The sequence below is a fragment of the Sciurus carolinensis genome, chromosome 12, assembly GCF_902686445.1.
Source record: "Sciurus carolinensis chromosome 12, mSciCar1.2, whole genome shotgun sequence".
Classification (NCBI taxonomy): Eukaryota; Metazoa; Chordata; class Mammalia; order Rodentia; family Sciuridae; genus Sciurus; species Sciurus carolinensis.
This window is the reverse complement of record NC_062224.1, coordinates 57,448,881-57,467,982: the sequence shown is the minus strand read 5'-3', so window position 1 is coordinate 57,467,982 and position 19,102 is coordinate 57,448,881. Positions and strand designations below refer to the sequence as shown.

Below are 19,102 nucleotides of genomic sequence, written 5' to 3'. Positions count from 1 at the left end.
TAAAATATTTTCATCAGGATTAATACACTGTATCAAAAAAATAGAATCAATTTCAGAATAGAGCATGACTTCTCATATCATACTCTTATAACCATATATTTTAACACGTAGGCTAACATATTTTACTTTTGATATTAAAAGTGAAAGTATCACAAAAGGGGATTGAGATCAGGATTAAGTAACATCTTAAATGATCAAATACAGACATGATTCTCTAAAGAAGAAATAACTAAAACATTAGACATTTTTCATATGTAGACACATTTATATATTCATGTATATATATATACATACATATATGCTAACAGTTGCAAAATACATTTTTCTAAACTGTTCTCTTACTCACATCCTTTCTTTCCTTCCTTCCTTCTTTCCTTCTCCACCTCTTCCTCTTCCTCCTCCTCCTCCTCCTCCTCCTCCTTCTTCTTCTTCTCATTTTTCTTCTTGGGATTGAACCCAGAGGCATTTTCACTGAGCTATATCCTCACATTTTTTAATTTTAATTTTGAGACAGGGTCTTGTTAAGTTGCCCAGGGTAGCTTCAAACTTGTGATCCTCCTGCCTCAGCCTAAGTTTCTGGGATTACAGGGATGCACCAATGCACCTGGGTGTTCACATTTTTTAAGCAATAATAAATTAAAAATCTTAAGTTTCCCTCTGATATGTAAGTCTCTTTTCTTTAGTCAAAATAGTCAGATGGGAAATAATTTATTCAAATGCTATATACTTTAAGCATGATCAAAACTGCTTATAGCATATGCTACAAAAATGACACTGAAATAAAACCAATTTAGAAAACTATTGTCAGGTTGCAAAAGTTGATACTTACCAAAAGGGTAAGTCTTCTTGATGGAGATCTCTCACTTTCCTTCCTTGCTTGCTGATGCAACAAAGCTTTGAGCTGGTTAACTACAGAGCAAAAGCAAATGGATTTATTGACTTTGTTTGAGATCTATGTTTTATGCTACAGTTTAGATCTTATACGTCCCCCAAAGTCCCATGTGTTAAAAGCATAGTCCTGAGCTCAGTGCTCCTGGAAGTAGTGGAACCTTTAAGAGGCGGGGCTTAGTAGGAAGTCTTCTATCACTGAAGGCCTACCCTTGAAGAGGATAGTGGGATTCAAACTCCTTTCTCTCTTTTTCACTTCCCTGCCATGAGGCAAGCAGATTTTGCTCCTCCACAGACTTCCACCTCAAAGTCCCCAAAACTATGGGGCCAATTTGTCATGGCTGAAACTTACAAAACTGTGAGCCACAATAAACCTATTCACTTTATAAGTTGGTTTATCTTAGGTATTTGTCATAGTAATGGAAAGTTAACAGTTTATTATCACCCATCCATCCTTTCATTCATCTAACAAATATTGCTTAAACTTCGATTATGCATCAAAAACTGGGCTATTGACGGAGAATACAAAGACAAACATACCCATTCAGTGAGTAAAAGAAATACACTAATAGACATAAACAATAAAACAAGTGTGGATATGGACTTAGAGCTATGCATAGTGTTACAAGAAAAGGAAACACATAATTGTGCCTGTTTTCTCAGAGAAGCTAACACTGCCCCAGATGAACAGGAGTTCACCAAGCAAGAAATGGGGAGAAAAGTTCCAGTTAGGAAGTATTACATGTGTAAAAGATAGAGGCATAACCAGGAGGTTGGTATGCCTAGAATATGGTTTATGAGAAGGATGGTTAGGATGGGAGGAAAAAAAAATGAGACTGGAAATGTAGGTTGCAGCTCTATAAGCAAAATATTGTTATATCATCTTAAGAAATTTGAATTTTAACTTCTGGGCATTAGGAAGTCAAAAGAAAAAAAATTAGTGAAAGATTTGTGTTTCAGGAATAACATCCTAGCAGCAGAGTGGAGGATGGTATGGAGTCAGTATTCTATGGAGTTTAAAGTACTCACTATGTGTCATTTAGGCTAGGACTGACATTCTTACTTACCAGCATGGCTATGTTGCAGTTCATGCCAGGCTGCCTCAGTGCTCTCATTTCCTACATTGATGCTAAAGGAAGGATCCAGTGCTGCTTCTTCAATGGTGATATCACCTTCTTTCAGGGCAAATTTCAGCTGGTGAATGCTTCTGCTGGCCCGTTCTGCAAACAAAAATCTGATGAAAGTCAAGGCCAATAAAATGTGAGCAGTCACATGGACACTTGTTCAAGATGGCAGTCTTGAAAGGAGAATCAATTATTTCTGGTACCTAATGGAAAGAGAAGAGTTTTGTTTCTAGCTTGCTGAAGATTGTGCCAGAGGAGAAAAGAGAAGATTAAGTTCATGGGTTAGAGATTAGACTTAATGATACCTGTCACTGCAATTGTTGATCTCCGTTTTTTGTTTTTTTTTTTTTTAATTTTTTTTTGGTTCTGGGGATTGAACCCAGGGTCTCATGCATGTTTGGCAAGTGCTCTATCAGTGAGCTTCCAGCACCCCCTGATATGCACTATATATAACACTCCCAGCAAGGAGGGTCAAATGGCAAAAACTTCCCCCACTCTCAACAATAACCAACCTTGGTTCTGGAGATGTCATTTTCCTTCCTCTCTGCTTAAGACTCCCCTACCCTAGCTGGAGATAGAAGGGTGAGTGGGCAGAACTAGCCAGAGGGACTCAGTAACACCAAGTTCTAACCTAGGAAAGCCCCACTATCCATGAGGACCTGATACCATTGTGTCTCTAAGAGACATTAAACTATCTGGGCATGGTGGCACACACCTATATTCTAAGCTACTTGAGAGGCCAAGGAAGGAGGATCACATGTTTCAAGGCCAACTTGGGCAATTTAGTGAGACCCTGCCTCAAAATAAAATTTAAAAGGGCTGGGGATGTAACTCTGTGATAGAGTGACCCTGGGTTTAATCCCCAAACCCATCACCAAAAAAAAAAAAAAAAAAAAAAAGACATTGAATTGCTTATCCCAGTTTCCCAATTTAAATCAAGATTTGAACAGCTGAAGTGATTATGGTGGCAGTTCATACTGTGTAGTGTTTCTTATGTACTGCTGGCTGACTACATCTCATGTATAGATGGTTGGTTAGTGCAACTAATCAACCCTCGAATTGAAGTTTAAACATAGTAGCACAGAGATAACATAAATTGTCTAATATGAAGTACTGTAAGGTTTATTTATGTGGTAATTCATCTCCCTCAAGGACTCAGCCTCACTTCCTGTGCCCTTATAGTCTGAAAATGAGTAGGCCTATAACTGTATTAACCAGCACAAGTTATGCCACGGAAGCCCCAGGCCCCATTTTTAAAAAGGACATGCAGCTGCTGTTGCCTCTATCTTGAAATGTTTAATTTTAGGAGCTGTTCATCTTGCTAAAGAGACCTGAGATGAGGCCACATGGAGAGAAAAGCCTCTGAGACTACATGGAGGAGAGCTGCCCTTTACCACCATCACCCTACTCATCTCTTCCATCACAACAGCCCAGTGTAACTGCTGGAGGACCATTTAAGTAAAATGGCAGGAAAAAAGAACTAATTTGTGTATGAATGCACAGTTATAAATATATCTCTTACAGGACCTTGAAAAACAAATTTCATTTTCTCCAAGCTCATTCATTTCCAAGTTTAAAATGAAAAACCATAACCATACTACTTAATGGAGAAGTAATAGAGTTTCTTGACTTACAGCAAGTCATTTTCTACCTTGATTAAACTAAAGAGAACAGGTGTTTCAGATCTAGGTTAAACCATGAAATTCTATTTATTGATTACACGAGAGACCCAGTGAATTTATCATTACATTTTTCTTCACACGAATCCTATTTACATAAAGATATTTCTTTAACGTGAACTTGGTGCTGATTACTAACCAGACCTTGTCTCTTCTTGCTTATTCTGAATTTAAAGAAGTCCAGATAAGAAGTATTCCTGGTTTTGGCAATATAAGAAACAGCAATAGCTTTCCAGTACCTCAGAATTTTCTAAGGAGATTTGTCAATGGAAAAGGAAAACTGAAGTGCTAACAATGAAAAGCAATATATTTCATGGGGCTTTCAATTCATGCCCTTAAATCTTGTTTTTATTGCATCTATTAGAAAGGAAACAGAGGGTGTGATGAACATTAAAAGTATGTTCCATGGAGCCATCAAATGACTTCACTTCTAAAACAAAGGATAATTATTTATTTATACCTGTTCTAACTAAAAGCTAATAAACTATATTAGGAAAAAGAAAGAAAATCAGAAATAAAAATAACAGAATTAAAAATCCCTATAGGTAGATCTCTTTCATCAAATTACAATGATGGCATTGTTTTAAGGCCCCTTTAAAATCTCTTTTCTATTTTGAAATTCATAATATTCAAAGATAACATCCCATATTTTACTATGAAAACAATATTATGTAAAATAATGAGATATGGAATTCAACAGCTATCCCAAAGAAAAGTGATACACAAAGCTTTGGGGTTTTTTGCAACTATTGACTCAGTTATGAGGGTCAGAGAAGAAACAGAACATGCAAAGAACCACGTCCTAAAACTAAGATGTAAATGACACTTTTAAATTATTTAAATACAACATTTTAAAACGTATATATTTTAATACATTTTTCAAACATATACAGAGCAACATCAACATAATTATAAAGTATGACACATAGTTAATTCTGAAGAACTGTAACTCTCAGATGATTCAAGATGGATGAAATTCCATTGCTTGTTGACCAGAACCATTTTGTCTGAAGCCCTCATAATCCTTATTGTTGGGGGCTGTGCCAGCCAGAACGGCGCCTGATCACATTGGCAGTGAGGACGTTAATTGACATAAGTGCACTCAGGTGATTTATCACTGGCCATATTCAGTTAAGTCCACGCGCACAACGCGTGCACAGGTGTTCCCCAGCGTGCCTGCTCCGGCCTGCTCGTTTTAACCTTTGCTGTGATGGGGCAGCTGGCTCCTCGCCTGATCGCAACTGGTGTGACCCTGCCCTCCGCCTCCTGGATATAAGCAGGCGGTGGGCCGGGAGTGACAGCTAGCAGCAGCTAGCAGCAGCAGCAGCAGCAGCTAGCAGCAGCAGCAGCAGCAGCAGCAGCTAGCAGCAGCAGCAGCAGCAGCAGCTAGCAGCAGCAGCAGCAGCAGCAGCAGCAGCAGCAGCAGCTAGCAGCAGCAGCAGCTAGCAGCAGCAGCTAGCAGCAGCAGCAGCAGCAGCAGCAGCAAGCAGCAGCAGCTAGCAGTAGCAGCTAGCAAGAGGCGGAGAGAAGCCACTGGCAGAAAGGAAGAAGAAGGGCTGGGGAGATAGCTCAGCTGGTAGAGTGCTTGCCTCACCAGCACAAGGCCCTGAGTTCGATCCCCAGTACCGCAAACAAACAAACAAAAAAAAACCAGAAAGAAAGAAGAAGCGGCAAGCAGATAGTCTCAGCTGGCAGAGAGAGGCAGCAGGCAATGGGGGAAGGCAGATCACAGAGCAGAGAATTGAGAACACACCTCTAGATCACAGATAGGTAGACCGCAGTATGCAGGACGCATCACTAAGAAGCACCTCAGATAGACGCACCCTTAGTTCACAGGATGCCGTAGGCACCTTCAAGAAGCGCAGAACTAAGAAGATATGGAATCTCTGAAAGTGTAGTCTCCCTCTCTCTCCCTCCCCTCTCAAAGCAAGTAAACCTCATTTCCTCTATCCTCCATAAATAAGCAAGCAAGTAAGGAAGTAGCTCAGAAATAGAAGTAGCCCAGTTTCCAGTCCACCACCCATAAAGACCCGCGTAAATTGTTGTTGCAGGCGGTGACAAATATCCGTGGATTTGGTACCTCAAAGAGCCAGTGACACTTATTATGAACACTATTCCCAGATGCAGCTATCTGCCGCTTAGACTTTAGGAAATCAGATTAGACAAGAGGTTCCAGTTATAATTTCCTATCCCACTGCTAATGGGGCACAGCTTTATCTAACTGAAATAGAAAGAACATTGACTTCCTCTTCTCTCCTGAGAGGACAATAGGGTATTTCCAAATGCATCCTGATTTCTTCTCTCCAGCATCAACCACAGGTTGAATATAAACTTAATTATAAATAAAAATACAAACAAACCTCTGAGTCTTACAAGTCACATGAACATAAATGCAAATAATATTTCTGCTAGTCCATTATCCAAACATGAATCAGAACAATGAAAAGGTTCTTGAGCTGATGATTGCAAATTTAATGTCTTACCTTTCTTAGTCCAATTTCCCTATTCCTATGTTCTAACCCACAGATCACCATTGAGCTTCTCTTCAAGATGTTTTCAAACAAAATACAAATATGTCTCAGTCTGAGAAGGATCACCAACTACATACATATTATGAATTATTAATTTTTGCATTCTCCATCTGTCTTGGAAGATGTGTAAGAGAATTACCCTAGTGACAGGGAGGGGAAACCACCCCTGTGAAATGCCCAGCTGTCTCTGAGGAAACACACAATGAACCATTCCCTACGCTGAGATATAAGATACAGAGCAGTTCCCAGCATAAGCTTAGACAAGGGCAGACAGCAGAAAAGTGAAACCACAGCTAGATAAGAGGAACATGTGTCTGTCCACACTTGACTGGGCCACAGCCTAGTTCAGAAGGTAGCCGTTATAGTTTTCTAAGGGATTGACAGCAAAACCAAGGTAAAAACAGCACAATTCAAAGTTAGACATAAGTCAGCTGTGTAAACAGCATTAGTGAAAGAGAATAAAGTACTAAAAAGAAATGAAAGGAAAAAAAAACTCAAAGAAAATACTACCATAAGACTTTAATGGATGAAAATGTGCTTCAAGTAGTTGGCACCAGGAGTAAAAGATAATCTGAAGAATATAAAATCTTTAAAAAGTAGTGCCTAGAAGATCATTAATGATGTAGGGGAGTTGGCAAATCCAAGCGATTGGCACCTGGCATTTCTTTGGCACCAACTGAGAAAACTTATGCACCTGTTATTTCCATTGATAAAGAATTCTAGGAAGACTGGCAGAAGAATGTGGATAATATCACTAGCCAAGGATACAATTAAAGAGACCTTAATTGTAATTACTCCCAACTATAACTCTTTGAAGATCAATGGCTATGAGCAAAGCCTTACTACTTCTACATCATGGTTTCTCAATCTCAGTCCTATTGACATTTTGATAATTGTTGTAAGTGACTGGGTTATACATGATTAGCAGTATCCATGGCTATTAATCACTGGATGCCAGTAGCACTGACCTCTACCAGCAATAGTAACCAAAACCAAACTAAAACAAAGCAAAACAACAAAACAAAACAGAAACAGTGATGTTTCTGGAAATTACTAAATGTTTGCTTGGCAGAAAAATTGACCCTGGCTGAGATTTATTGGTTGAGATCAATAAAACAGGATAGCTAGTGTTCAGACTTGAGAAGATAATTTCATTACAGTCACTACACTATTATATTGTAACTGTAGCTGCCTCTTCTTGAAAAAACAGGCAGAGTAATGAGTTATTCCACCATAGTAGGGGTGGTGGGAAGGACACAACCCAGACCACCACTGTCATGATGAGATACTTCTTATATAGGTGTCAGGGCTAGAAGTTATATATGCCATAATCAAGAGCTCAGAATTCATATTAATTTTGTTTGAAGGTCTAAAACATGATGCAATATTTGCTCTGTGACCATTGCTTTAAACATTCCTGTGGGCCTTAATGAAGTTCCATAATTATAAGGTTGCTTTGACACATGCATATGTGCATTTTGAGTTACCTTCTTTACCTCCAAAAAGAGTTATCACGAAGCGAAAAGGTGAAACCCTTAGTACAAATTGGGGATGTATTTGAAGCACAAGTCTTTACACATTCCAAGGGAGAATATAATTATTCTCAGTATCTCAAAAGCTTGTGCATATTTATATCCAAAAACATGTGAAAATGTCTTTATAATATCATAACACTTTGCCAGAATTTTGGTTCTAGATTATTCCAGAAAGGAATGCTTACTTGTAAAACACTCTTTTCTGGCTGATAAACCCTGTCTTTTGGTTATTTTACCTCATTAGTAGTGGAAAAAGAAAATTGGGATTCTTTTATTTTTGTTCTAGTAAAATAAAAGGTCATAAAATTAAACTACCAAAAAGTCACATGAATACATGAATAAAAAGAATATGCAAATTTAAGCTTTATAAACAAAAAATTCTAATGTTCATATATACATGTGTATATACTTATGTGGCAAGGAATATATAAATACTCAAATATCTGATAAAATATAAATATTGAGAAAAGAGAAATATAAATTCTAAGCATAAATGTCAGAAAAAGTACTTTTACTTAAGTTAGACCTGTTTTCTAAGTCTGCTAAAAGTCCAGATGATATCACTGCAGGTTAATACACTAGCCAAATTCTTGGCTAGTAAGATTAACACAATCTTTCTACAAAATAAGTCCTTCTCTGGCAGGAGGAAAACACTTTGCAGGATCTGGAGATATGTGCCAATCAGATACAGGTAAAACACAGAATACCAACATTTCTCCAGTTTTCTTGAACTAGAGCAAATTACAAAGAAAAGGATACTCCCCAAGATTATGCACTATTCACCCCCTTTCAATATACCTCCTTATTCTCATCTTCATAAGAGAGAAATAGTCCAACCCAGGGTTGATGGAAGGGACAAAAGTGATTCAGGGGTCAGAGTAGTCCCTGGAGGGGGAAACAGGCTCTTAGGTGTGTTTTGCTTGAATATCTTCTTGAGAAAAGGGAGGGAGGAAGGAAGAAGAATAAGGGAAGAAAGCAAAAAAGAAATTGGAATGTTTTTAGAAAAAGCATAAACTGTTCAGTTTGGCCATAAGCCTCACTTTTCCCTAGTGTCTTCCACTGATTCCATCACATGCTTTGTCACCTGCTTGGTTCCTAAAGGCAATAATTCTTACATCTAGTTTAAACTTTTCATTTTACAGATGAGAAAACAGGAATTGAAGAACAGTTTATTATCTTGTTTAACCCATTAAGTTCCAAGTTTTCGATTGGGTGAACATAATAATTACTTCAAAATTCCCATAAGTGGTATATTTGTTGCTTGATGTAAGTTTTTATATAGTATTCCACATTTAGGATGATGGGATCAAATAGATTAAGGTCATACAGATGGTTATCAGCAAACTAACAGTAAGTTAAGTGACTTGATTTCTTGCTGCAGTCTCTTCTCAGAATCCATCATACTTTTTGCCACAAATTCATCTAGAGGCAGAAACCTCAAAGTGTTGAAAGAAAAAGGAAGAATTAGTATACAGAATGTATATAAAAACTATGTGTTCCTGTTACACTACAAATTTGTTTCATTTCAATTTATGCCTACCTAACCAATCACATGTGGCTAGGTACTACCTGAACAGGTGAGTCATGAATGTAGGTGTTGATAAAACTATATTCACTACCCAACACTGCAGCAATAGATAAGACATGATTCTATTATTAAGGCTAGAATACTGCATTTCTAGGAATTTCTATTATTTCTAATATCAGTTTCCTATGCTCAAATGTACAGAACTTAAATCAGAATGTGGGTTGTCTTTTATTCTGGTTTTTCCTCGCCTTTTCTTGACTATAAACTAGTATATTTTATACTGAATGACTTTATACAATGATGCTTTGAATTTAAATTGGAAGAAGGGCATTTGCTATCCTCCCTAGTTACAAATATATTAAAGTTGTTCTGTGGGTCTTGAATTATGGCTACCTAGAGAGTAAATGAACACATGACCATACTGCCAGAAGACATCCCAAATTACTTCTAGTTCTGGATTAAACTCTGTGGCTGCTAGGATGCCAGGAATATGTGCACTTTTGTACCACATTGGACCACAACTAAAATGAATGTGTGGGAGTAATAATACACATCTGCCAGGAAATGAAGCTTTCCAGTTTTTCTACCAGAACTTCCATTTTGAAGGAGAGTCAACTTCTTTTCTCTAATTTCTTGCACAGAGGTCATAGGCAAACCAAAGCAAGAGAGATCTGGGAACACAATCTATTTTATGGAATGGAGTGTTGCCTGATTTTAGAATTAAAAGTCAATTAAGATCTTTAAACAAACAAACAACAACAACAAAAGCAAAAAAGAGATCTTTGGAAGGATCAAACAGTGAAAGCATCTGAAAAGTGTAAGGAAAGGGATGAAAGGTAAAAGTGGAGTCTGCACATGGGCTTCCTATTTCCATGATTGCTTCAGCATCACTGGAGTCAAGGAAAGGTAAGAATCCCACTAACGTTTTAAAAGTCAGAAAGTCAATTTTATCTCTGCTTTTTCACATCAGTACTTCAAACACTTAATATACAATAATAGTGCCAAAATTATATTTAAAATAAAGAAATGAGGGCAAGGTATAAGAAAATGGAGGTAATATCATGGAAAATTGTAAAAGCCTGTTGCATTTTTATGTACTTCCTGGCTGAATAAAAATGAAGATATACTAGTAATGATTATATATAATTATTTCAAAATCATAGGAATAAGCAGTAAGAAAAGCCCAACATTCTATTATTAGCCTTCCATTAAGATGAACTAGACAAGACATTTTGGGAACACAATTTTTAAATTATTGGGCACACTCAACATAATGAAGTTCCATATGCTGAATGTACCACACTTTGATTATTCAGAAACATAAATTTTTATTTTAAAGAGAATTGTTCTGCTTAAAAATGGTAATTTATACTTCTAAAGAATTTTTTTTTTTTTTTTTTTTTTTTTTTTTTTTTTTTTTTTTTGCGGTACTGGGGATCGAACTCAGGGCCTCGCAAGCACTCTGAGCTATCTCCCCAGCCCTAGAGAATTTTTGAATGTGCTTAAATTCAGGTCCAGCTGTCAAAGATAGTACATATTTAAATACATTTAAATTTTAATAACAATAGTACACAACTGTAATCTTAGTCACTAGGAAGGCTGAGACAGGAAAACCCAAGTTTGATGCTGTCCTCAGCAACTTATCGAGAGATTTTCTCAAAAGAAAAAAAGGTTATATTCCATTCATTATGTTAAATACATTCTACTTCATGTATGTCTAAAAAGAACAAATAGAAAATAAACACAAAAGGTAAAACAAAAAAATAAAATAAAATTGGGATAGTAATAGTAAAATAGCAAAGTGCCCCTGGGTTAAATCCCCAACACACACACACACACACACACACACACACACACACAGAAGTATTATCTTTGAATGAAAACTCTTCATTGTATAATTATTTAAAGACATACCAGTGGTAATATAAATATTATTATAAAATTAACTTGAAATTAACCTCTTTACTGCATCAAAATGTCTTATATTAAATAATCCCCTGTGGTTGCATAAAGGTTTAAAATAAGGTCAAAGTAGAAGAATCATTAAAAGAAACATAATGGGAAACAGAAAATGTTTACTAATCTAAAAAAATTAAATAAAATCACTCATCATTGTGCACAAAATTTTTCTTGCTTCCAATTGAAATGTTATTCTATATCTAACACCTCTTCAAACTACTAGTAGGCTGAGGAAAATTTCTATTAAGACCAATTTCTTTACTCCTCAGTCTGAATACTGAGAATGTTGACAGTTTGTTGCACTATTGACAGATGTGGACAATAGCCCTATAAAGCTTAGAGTCATGAGATTAACTTTCTAATCTTGAAAAATCTTCATTTTACTGCAAGTATCAAGTATAAATAGCAGCTAAGATGCCAAACACTGATCCTTAATGTATTTTCAATTATAACTGAAATATATATAATATGTATAACTTCAATTGTAATAATCTATAATTATTTTCTTTCCCACTAATTCAGAGACTTCATAGAGATAGTGACTTGATCTTGTTCCTAATATGCCTAACAAATAGTGGGGCACTGGATTAATATTTGCAGAGTAAATTAGGTCCTAAATGCCTTAAATACCTTTGTAAATGTTAGTCATGACCTAGGAGGTTATGGAAATTCAATAGAATAGAAAATAGTGTATTACATCTAATAGAATAAAAATTCTTTAGTAAGATTCTTTTCATTTACATGTATGACCCACATAATTGTGTGTGTGTGTGTGTGCGGGGATGGAACAAAAGGCCTCATGCATACCAGACGAGCACTCCACCACCAAACCACATGCCCAACCCTGAAAATGTATTCCTTGCTATGGGCAACAATTTTTAAAAAGGCTTAAAACTGGGCTGGGGATACAGCTCAGTTGGTAGAGTGCTTGCCTTGCAAGCATAAGGCCCTGGGTTCAACCTCCAGCACCGCAAAAAAAAAAAAAAAAAAAAAAAAAAAAAAAAAAAAAAAGGCTGAAAATCACTGCTTTATATGGATTATTTCATTTGCTTCTCATAATAACCTTGCAGATATATTATAACTTCCAAATAACAGAACTGAGATTCCAAAGGTTGCAGATATCGTGCAAGATCACAGACTGCAAATATGGACAACACTTCACAGGTAATTTGCTCATAAGGTACTGTACTAAGAAAATGTACATTAGCTAAATATGGTTTCAATAACAGTAATTATGACTTGATTAATAAAGAAAAATATAAGCCTTGTAAGCAGACAGGTCTAAATTTAATATGTGGCTCTGCCACTAACCATCTGTGTGGGCTTTGGCCTATAATTTAAACTTTTTGAGTTTTGATTTCTCTATGTGTAAATAAGGATAAACAGATAAGATTATTTTAAGTTTTAAACGATACTGTATGCAAGTGGGCTAGACCAAAAAATAGAAGCTACTGTGATTAAAATAACGTTTGGTGTTTTCTCCTTGGTCCCATAACTAATAGTCAACCCACTATATCAATATTTGAATGTGTAAAAGTGTGAATCAGGAATATATTGGATTAACCACCGAAATATGGAAACTGGGCAAAAATGGCACTGAGCCGTCCAAGAGGTTTTGCTGGCACTGATTGTGAAAGACGCCCAAGTCAAGATCAGTCCATCTTGTTTGTTCAGGTAACTACAGGAATCAAAAGAAACAAGGTTGCTTAGCCGTAAAAACAATGTCAAACTATTTCATTCTCCACAAAGATCAGAGCAACATCCGTCTTCTTCCTCTGCAGCCTGGCTGGAGCCCACAGGAGGTGTTAGGAAAGGCACCTGGTCTGCTCCCGCCCACTAAGGACCTGGGTACCTAGGGGCTAGGCACAGAGGTTCGGAGCAACTCACCCCTGAGACTCCGTTGATATTGCCCCAGAATTTCCTCCAGGGTAGAGTTCCCTGGGGAGTTCGCCATGCACAGACTCTGGGCCAGAGATAGGAGTTACGCAGGGAAATATGCAGCACACTCCCCTCCGAGAACAGGCCTAGCGCCTGCTGAACGGCCGCCTGCTTCCTGCCGCTGCTGTCACTGGGGAGTCTTAGAACCCCCGGACGGAGCTCGAGGGGGCTCTTCCTACCCACTGGCCCTCATAGCGAACGTCGGGAATTGTAGTTCCCAGGCTCAGGGTCTCCCGCCTTAAGAACCCAAGGAGCCTTCCAACTACACTACAACTCCCAGAGGGCACTGCTCTATGGGCGCCGGGCTCAGTGGTTTGGCTGCCCGAGTTGGTTGCCAAGAAACCGACTCGGAGGTTCCGCCCCTTTCTTCTGGCCCTGCCTTGTTTAGTCCCTCCTCCTTCCCATCCTTCTGAGGTCCGGAACATCCAACGGATTGAAAAGGCCCTCTGAGGCCTTGACACCTCAACATGCGCTGTCATGCAGTCGATTCCTCAGCCTTCTCAAGGACGCAAATAACAAGCTCTGGGCACCATTCATTTGCTATATTTTCGAAAAATCAAACACATCCTCAAGAAAGGGAACCTCAAAAATCTTCCAGCCCATTCTCTGTTCTGGCAGCCAACACTACATCTCCTAGCATGCCTAGCAGCGCGACCGCCACTTGGAGTTGGCGCACCGCCGGCTGGGAACTGTAGTCCTTGTAGGTTGCAGCTCTGGCTCTTGCCAGGGTCTTCTTCATTGTTCCAGCTGGTCTTGGGGGCACGCCTGCGCACTGGGCAGTCAGGAAAGCGTGTGGGTGAGACCCTCTGCACAACCCTTTTTCATTGTCTGGGCTTGGCGCCTGCGCAGTAAAAAAATCGTTGGGACCCGGCTGGAGGGGATAGGGCTTGGCTCCTCGCCCTTTCCCGAGGCGCCTGCGCATTAAGCGCCCGCTCTTGCCGTTACCGCTATGTGTGGGGCGTGTGTAGAATAACGTTATTGCCCAGCGGAGCTGAGGGGCCTTGAGCTCGACCGCTGCAGCAGCGACGACGACGACAGCGGCGGCGACGACGACGGGGTGGGGGGAGGACGGCGTGCTAGCGACTCACGGGACGCAACGCGCCCCGCCTCCCCCGTCCGGTCCCTCTCTCCACGGTGAGGGGTAAGTGATGCGTCGGGCTACTGGGTGTCGGCTCCGCCAAAGCCGCCACAGCGGCTTTCCTCCTCCCGCTCCTCGTGTACGCGACAGGGGCTCGGGGCGCGGCCCGCGGCTGAGCCGGGTGCGGGACCGCCGGCCAAGAGGGTGCTTCCCGGATGCTCCGCGCAGCACCACCGCCCCCGACCTGGGGCTCCCATCCCCCATCCCGCCGACGCCCCCGGCCTCCATTCTGCGGCCCGGGGCCTTCCCTGGCCGGTCGCCACCGTCCCCGCTTCCCCTGAGTGTATCCAATCATTTTCAGGTCCCTCCCGGCTTTGTGCAGCCCTCCCCTCCGTCGTAGCAGTTTGTGAAGGGTGTGGGGGGAGCACTGTAGGCAATGGCTGCGCTGCCGCTGGAGAAGGGATTTTTCCTGTGTGCCCATCCCTTTTGTATGGTTGGTTTCGGGGTGTGAGGCGGCTAGGGGAGGTCGTACGAGCAGCCTTTTGGACGCGTCGGGAGGGCGTGGAAGACGTGGTGTCACGCACCCAGCCAGGCGACTGCACCTCGCGTAGGCTGAGGCTCTGTAGTAAACCCGTGGAAGGAGAAAGTAGCTTCCCGTCGACTTCATTGTCCTAAGATTAAGTTGCAGGATTTTGGTGTGGTTCGCTTACATTTTCTACAAGGGGGTGGGAGGATATTAGCAGCTGCCAAACACAGGGCGGGAAAATATGGAATTTATATATCACACATATATGTATCACATAATCTGTTTTCTGGCGTTCAATAGGATTTTGCTTATCCCCTCTCCCCGAATATAAAGACAGACTATATCCGCTGGAGTCCAAGTGTGTCAAAATGATCAATATAAAATTACTAGGTAACGATGAAGGTTGGGCTAGGAAGGGCCTGACAAGGAAGCTGTTGTGTAGCAGGGAAATGAACCAGCAGAATTGTTTTTTCATTGGGTGGGTAATGCATTCATGTTCCTAAGGGAATAGATTAGGATAATCTTTCCGTTTTACTTTTTTTTTTTTTTAACAATTAAAACAAAGGCTTAGTATGTTGTTTCTGAAATTGTTTTATCTCTTATTCTGTTAAATGAAAATTCAGCTATTTGAAAGGAATTTGTTGAAGCAGACGATACATTTGGATGAAAATGCATCTTTTAAAATGATTTGAATCTTAAGCTTAAACAAACAGAAGACAGGATGAAGCAGGATGGGGAGGAGCATGTGAAGTAATAGTTACCTTATTAATTGCAGTATCTAGATCTTCGCTGATATTACCCTACCTTATGCTTCAAAAACTTAGAACCCATCTCTGGGAATAGTGTGTTGATGAATAGCAAGTTACATATCATTTTGTATGTATATATATATATTTTGCCATTATTTAAAAAAAAAAATCAGGGCTGCTTTTAGTTTTTCCTGACTTTGTAGGTACTGTAGAATTTTGGTGGTATAAAACAGAAGAGTCTGAGTACACTTGACAGATTCGGGAAGACACAAATTCAAAGAGGTAACTGACTTGTCTGCCCAAACTAGTGGAAAACAGAGCCAAATAAAACCAAGATCTTTTTTCTGCTGTGTGGTTTCTCTGGTACCCCCTAGGCCTCTCACCCTGTACAAACTTATGAAAATCTTCTCTACATGCTCTTTGAATGAATTTGATTTTCACAGTTGTGTTAATTTAATCTTCTCTTCATGATGTAAAAATAGTAATTCTACTGAAATGTAACTTCAGTTTCATAAAGTAACTTACTGTGTAAAGATGCCCTAACGTGCTTTTCATAAAAGTGTTGGAAGGTTTTTCTAATTCTTTATTATAACATATTTTAATATTATCTCTTGAAATTCAGTAGGATTTGCTAATAGCTTGATCAAGTCAATAAACTGTAAAAATAAAATTTCACAAATTTATGAAGTTTATTTTTCTTTGATTAGTCAATTATAATTATTTTCAACTTAAACTAGAACTTACCTTTTAAGAAACATTAGCTCTTTGGGGGGGGGGGGTTAATTTTTATTGCACATTGCTTTTGGTTGCTTTTCAATTTTAATTGTTTAATTCTACACTGTATTTAGTAGGCATTTTTTTGGAATTTATTTCCCACAAACTTAATCACACTTTAGAAGATAATCCATATTTAAACTCAGTATGTGGCATTATATTCAATCAAACTTTCAATGTATTTATTGGTAACTTGTGGTGTTCTAAAATTATTTTACATGGAAATAAGTAATTTGCATGTTTCCTATGTTAGCATTAGAATAATTAAATTTACAATGTGAACATTGGCATCATTGATATTGGCAGATATCAAGATGCTTTTTAAAATTCTATGTTTAGTGGTTTGTTTGTTCCTTGTGTGATTCTTATTCTACTGGAAAAATGTTTTATTTTGCATCTGATAGCAATCAGATGAATGCCCACATAGTACTAAGTACTACTAGTATGTTTAAGCTCATCAAAATGTTTTTTATTCAGCAAAATTCTTTTCCAGGAAAATATTTTTTTACTGTTATAATTAATGTGTATTTTTTCTTCTTTAATTTTAATTCTTATGTATTTATTTTTGTTGATACTTAGTTCTTTTGTTTTTTTGAGAAAGGGTCTTACTAAATTGCCAAGACTGTCCTGGAACTTGCAATTTTCCAGCCTTAGCCTTCTGAGTATGTGGGATTACAGGCATGTGCTATCACATCCAGCTCTTTATTTTAAACACTGGGTTGTTAAGCATTGCTAGTAAGTATCTAACAGGATGATACTTAATTGGAAACTCAAGTGTGTATATAGTTGCAAATTATTCTGGAAGTATAACAAAAGATCAGTTACATACTATCCGAAAATGCTTAGTGAGTAGATAATATGTATGAATCTGAGAATTAAGTATAAGAAATAGGTTTCATTTTAATGGAAGGAAATCTCAGATCATCTTTTTTCATTAATATTTTGTTAATAATGAAGATTTCTAATAATAGCTACCCATGCTGAAATGGGTTTTGATTTATTTACTCAATTATTTCATGAGGAATGTGTTTAACGATGAGTTAGCCATTTTGGAATATAAAGAGGATAAGAAAACATCTGTGATTGATTAAACTGGGTATATTGTCCAGTTAGTTGAAATGATTGTGCAACAGTATAATTTTTTTTTTTTTTTTTTTTAGCCAGAGTGAATAACATAGTCTGTATTTATAAAGCTACTTTTATGTAAGCAAAGGTAGAAATGAAACCAACAGGGGGCTGGAGAGATAGCTCAGTCGGTAGAGTGCTTGCCTTGTAAGCACAAGGCCCTGGGTTCAATCCCCAGCACCCAAAAAAAAAAAAAAAAAAAAAAAAAAAAAAAAAAAAAGAAATGAAACCAACAAATGGTTTAAAAAAACCTCATAAAAATTAAAAGCAAATAGGGATTGTAGAGAAGTGGAAAAGAATCCCAAGAATGCATTGCTTAGATTTGAATAGCATACGATACATAGCAAAGAACAAATTATTATTTAAGTGTATCAATAATTAATAAGTTGCATAGAAATATTGTTCTTTGGGACATAAAATTTATTACGTGAATAATACCTGTCATGTATGGAACACCTGCTAAATGCCAGGCTGTGTGCATGCTTATGTGTGAATTTGCATTTAATTTACGAAACAGTCTTACTAAAGGTATTATAAAATAACCGTAATTCCACATTTAAAGTGAAGGAGATTCGAGGGACAGAATTATCAAATGACCGTTTTGTGTTACAAATTACTAAGGGGTAGAGCCTATAAATGAACTTTTGGCTTTTGTTTTTGCCCATCTTTTTGAATTGGAGCTTTACCAGTCATCCATACAATGTGCCACCCACTACTAATATTCCTTAGATGCTAATGAATCTAACCCTCCATGAATCTTCCCTGAACAAAGAAGAGAGCCAATTTAACCTTCAGAAGATATATGGAAAGATTTTACAAAAATTGAGCCAGTATCTTCTTTGTTATCCAACTTCTTCCCATTTGTTACAGTTTAACTTGTGGAGTAAGATACTGTAATTTTTTCTCAAATTTATTAGCTCTCTGCTCAATTTTCTTTTATTCTGAATTACATGTTCCACAACTTACAACTTCATATTATGTAGTTTCACTTTTCTCCTCTGTCAACTGAATTCTGTTAGTGCTATTTTCTCCGGATCTAGTTTCCATATTTAATTCTGCAGTTATGGTCTGAATGCAGAGTGTAGTAAAACTATGCTTTTCCTTATTTCAAGCCATACACTTGTGTTTACAGTCTAAAGTTTTGTCAACTCTTTGACAACATTAATTTCCCTCCAGTTCTAAGCAAAACACATGGAGAAAAATGTTAGATAGCTTTTCAAGTTATATTTATGTAACTCAAGGGATTATTTTAGAAATTCTGTACTTCTGCCTTTCTAAAATGAAATGATAACATCTTTTATGAAATGATATTTTTAGTAGGTAAGATAGGGTAATTTTGCTATTTGTTGTAGATTTTTGTTTTCTTTTAGTGTTCTTAAATAACCAATAAAATATTATCAGCCTTATGTTGGTTCTCTATATATTTATTTACATTTTAGAAAAAATTTGTCTGGAAATCACTGACATAGTCAACATAAACCAACATCTTTACATTTAGCTAGATCTGTCTTTCTGTATACACACATGATGATGTTTTTGAAGCCCTGTTTTACTTTTCCCCATATTAAATTTCATCTACTTGAGTGTAGCCATAGTTAAAACTTGTTGAGATCTCCTTGAATCATGTTATCCAAGGGATTAGTTTCCCTTCCTGGCTTTTTGACATTT

General features: G+C 37.9%; 2 protein-coding genes across 9 annotated transcripts in view; one reads left to right on the top strand and one right to left on the bottom strand.

The window, feature by feature from the left end:
- Positions 1-13,318, bottom strand: part of Sdccag8 (SHH signaling and ciliogenesis regulator SDCCAG8) — a 241,548-nt gene extending 228,230 nt beyond the window's left edge. Inside the window, 3 exon segments of the mRNA XM_047521464.1 lie at positions 830-909; positions 1,956-2,108; positions 13,132-13,318. Of these exon segments, the coding sequence (XP_047377420.1) occupies positions 830-909; positions 1,956-2,108; positions 13,132-13,198 (300 nt within the window). The 5' untranslated portion in view covers positions 13,199-13,318.
- A 670-nt stretch (positions 13,319-13,988) lies between these two features.
- Cep170 (centrosomal protein 170) overlaps positions 13,989-19,102 on the top strand; it is a 131,881-nt gene continuing 126,767 nt past the window's right edge. For 4 of the 8 annotated variants that reach the window (XM_047520485.1, XM_047520481.1, XM_047520480.1 and 1 more), the window contains exon 1: positions 13,990-14,323. The gene's annotated coding sequence lies outside the window, so the exon portion shown is untranslated. Of the gene's footprint in view, positions 14,324-19,102 lie in introns of all 8 variants that reach the window. The other 4 variants (XM_047520483.1, XM_047520487.1, XM_047520482.1 and 1 more) reach the window with 2 other exon arrangements.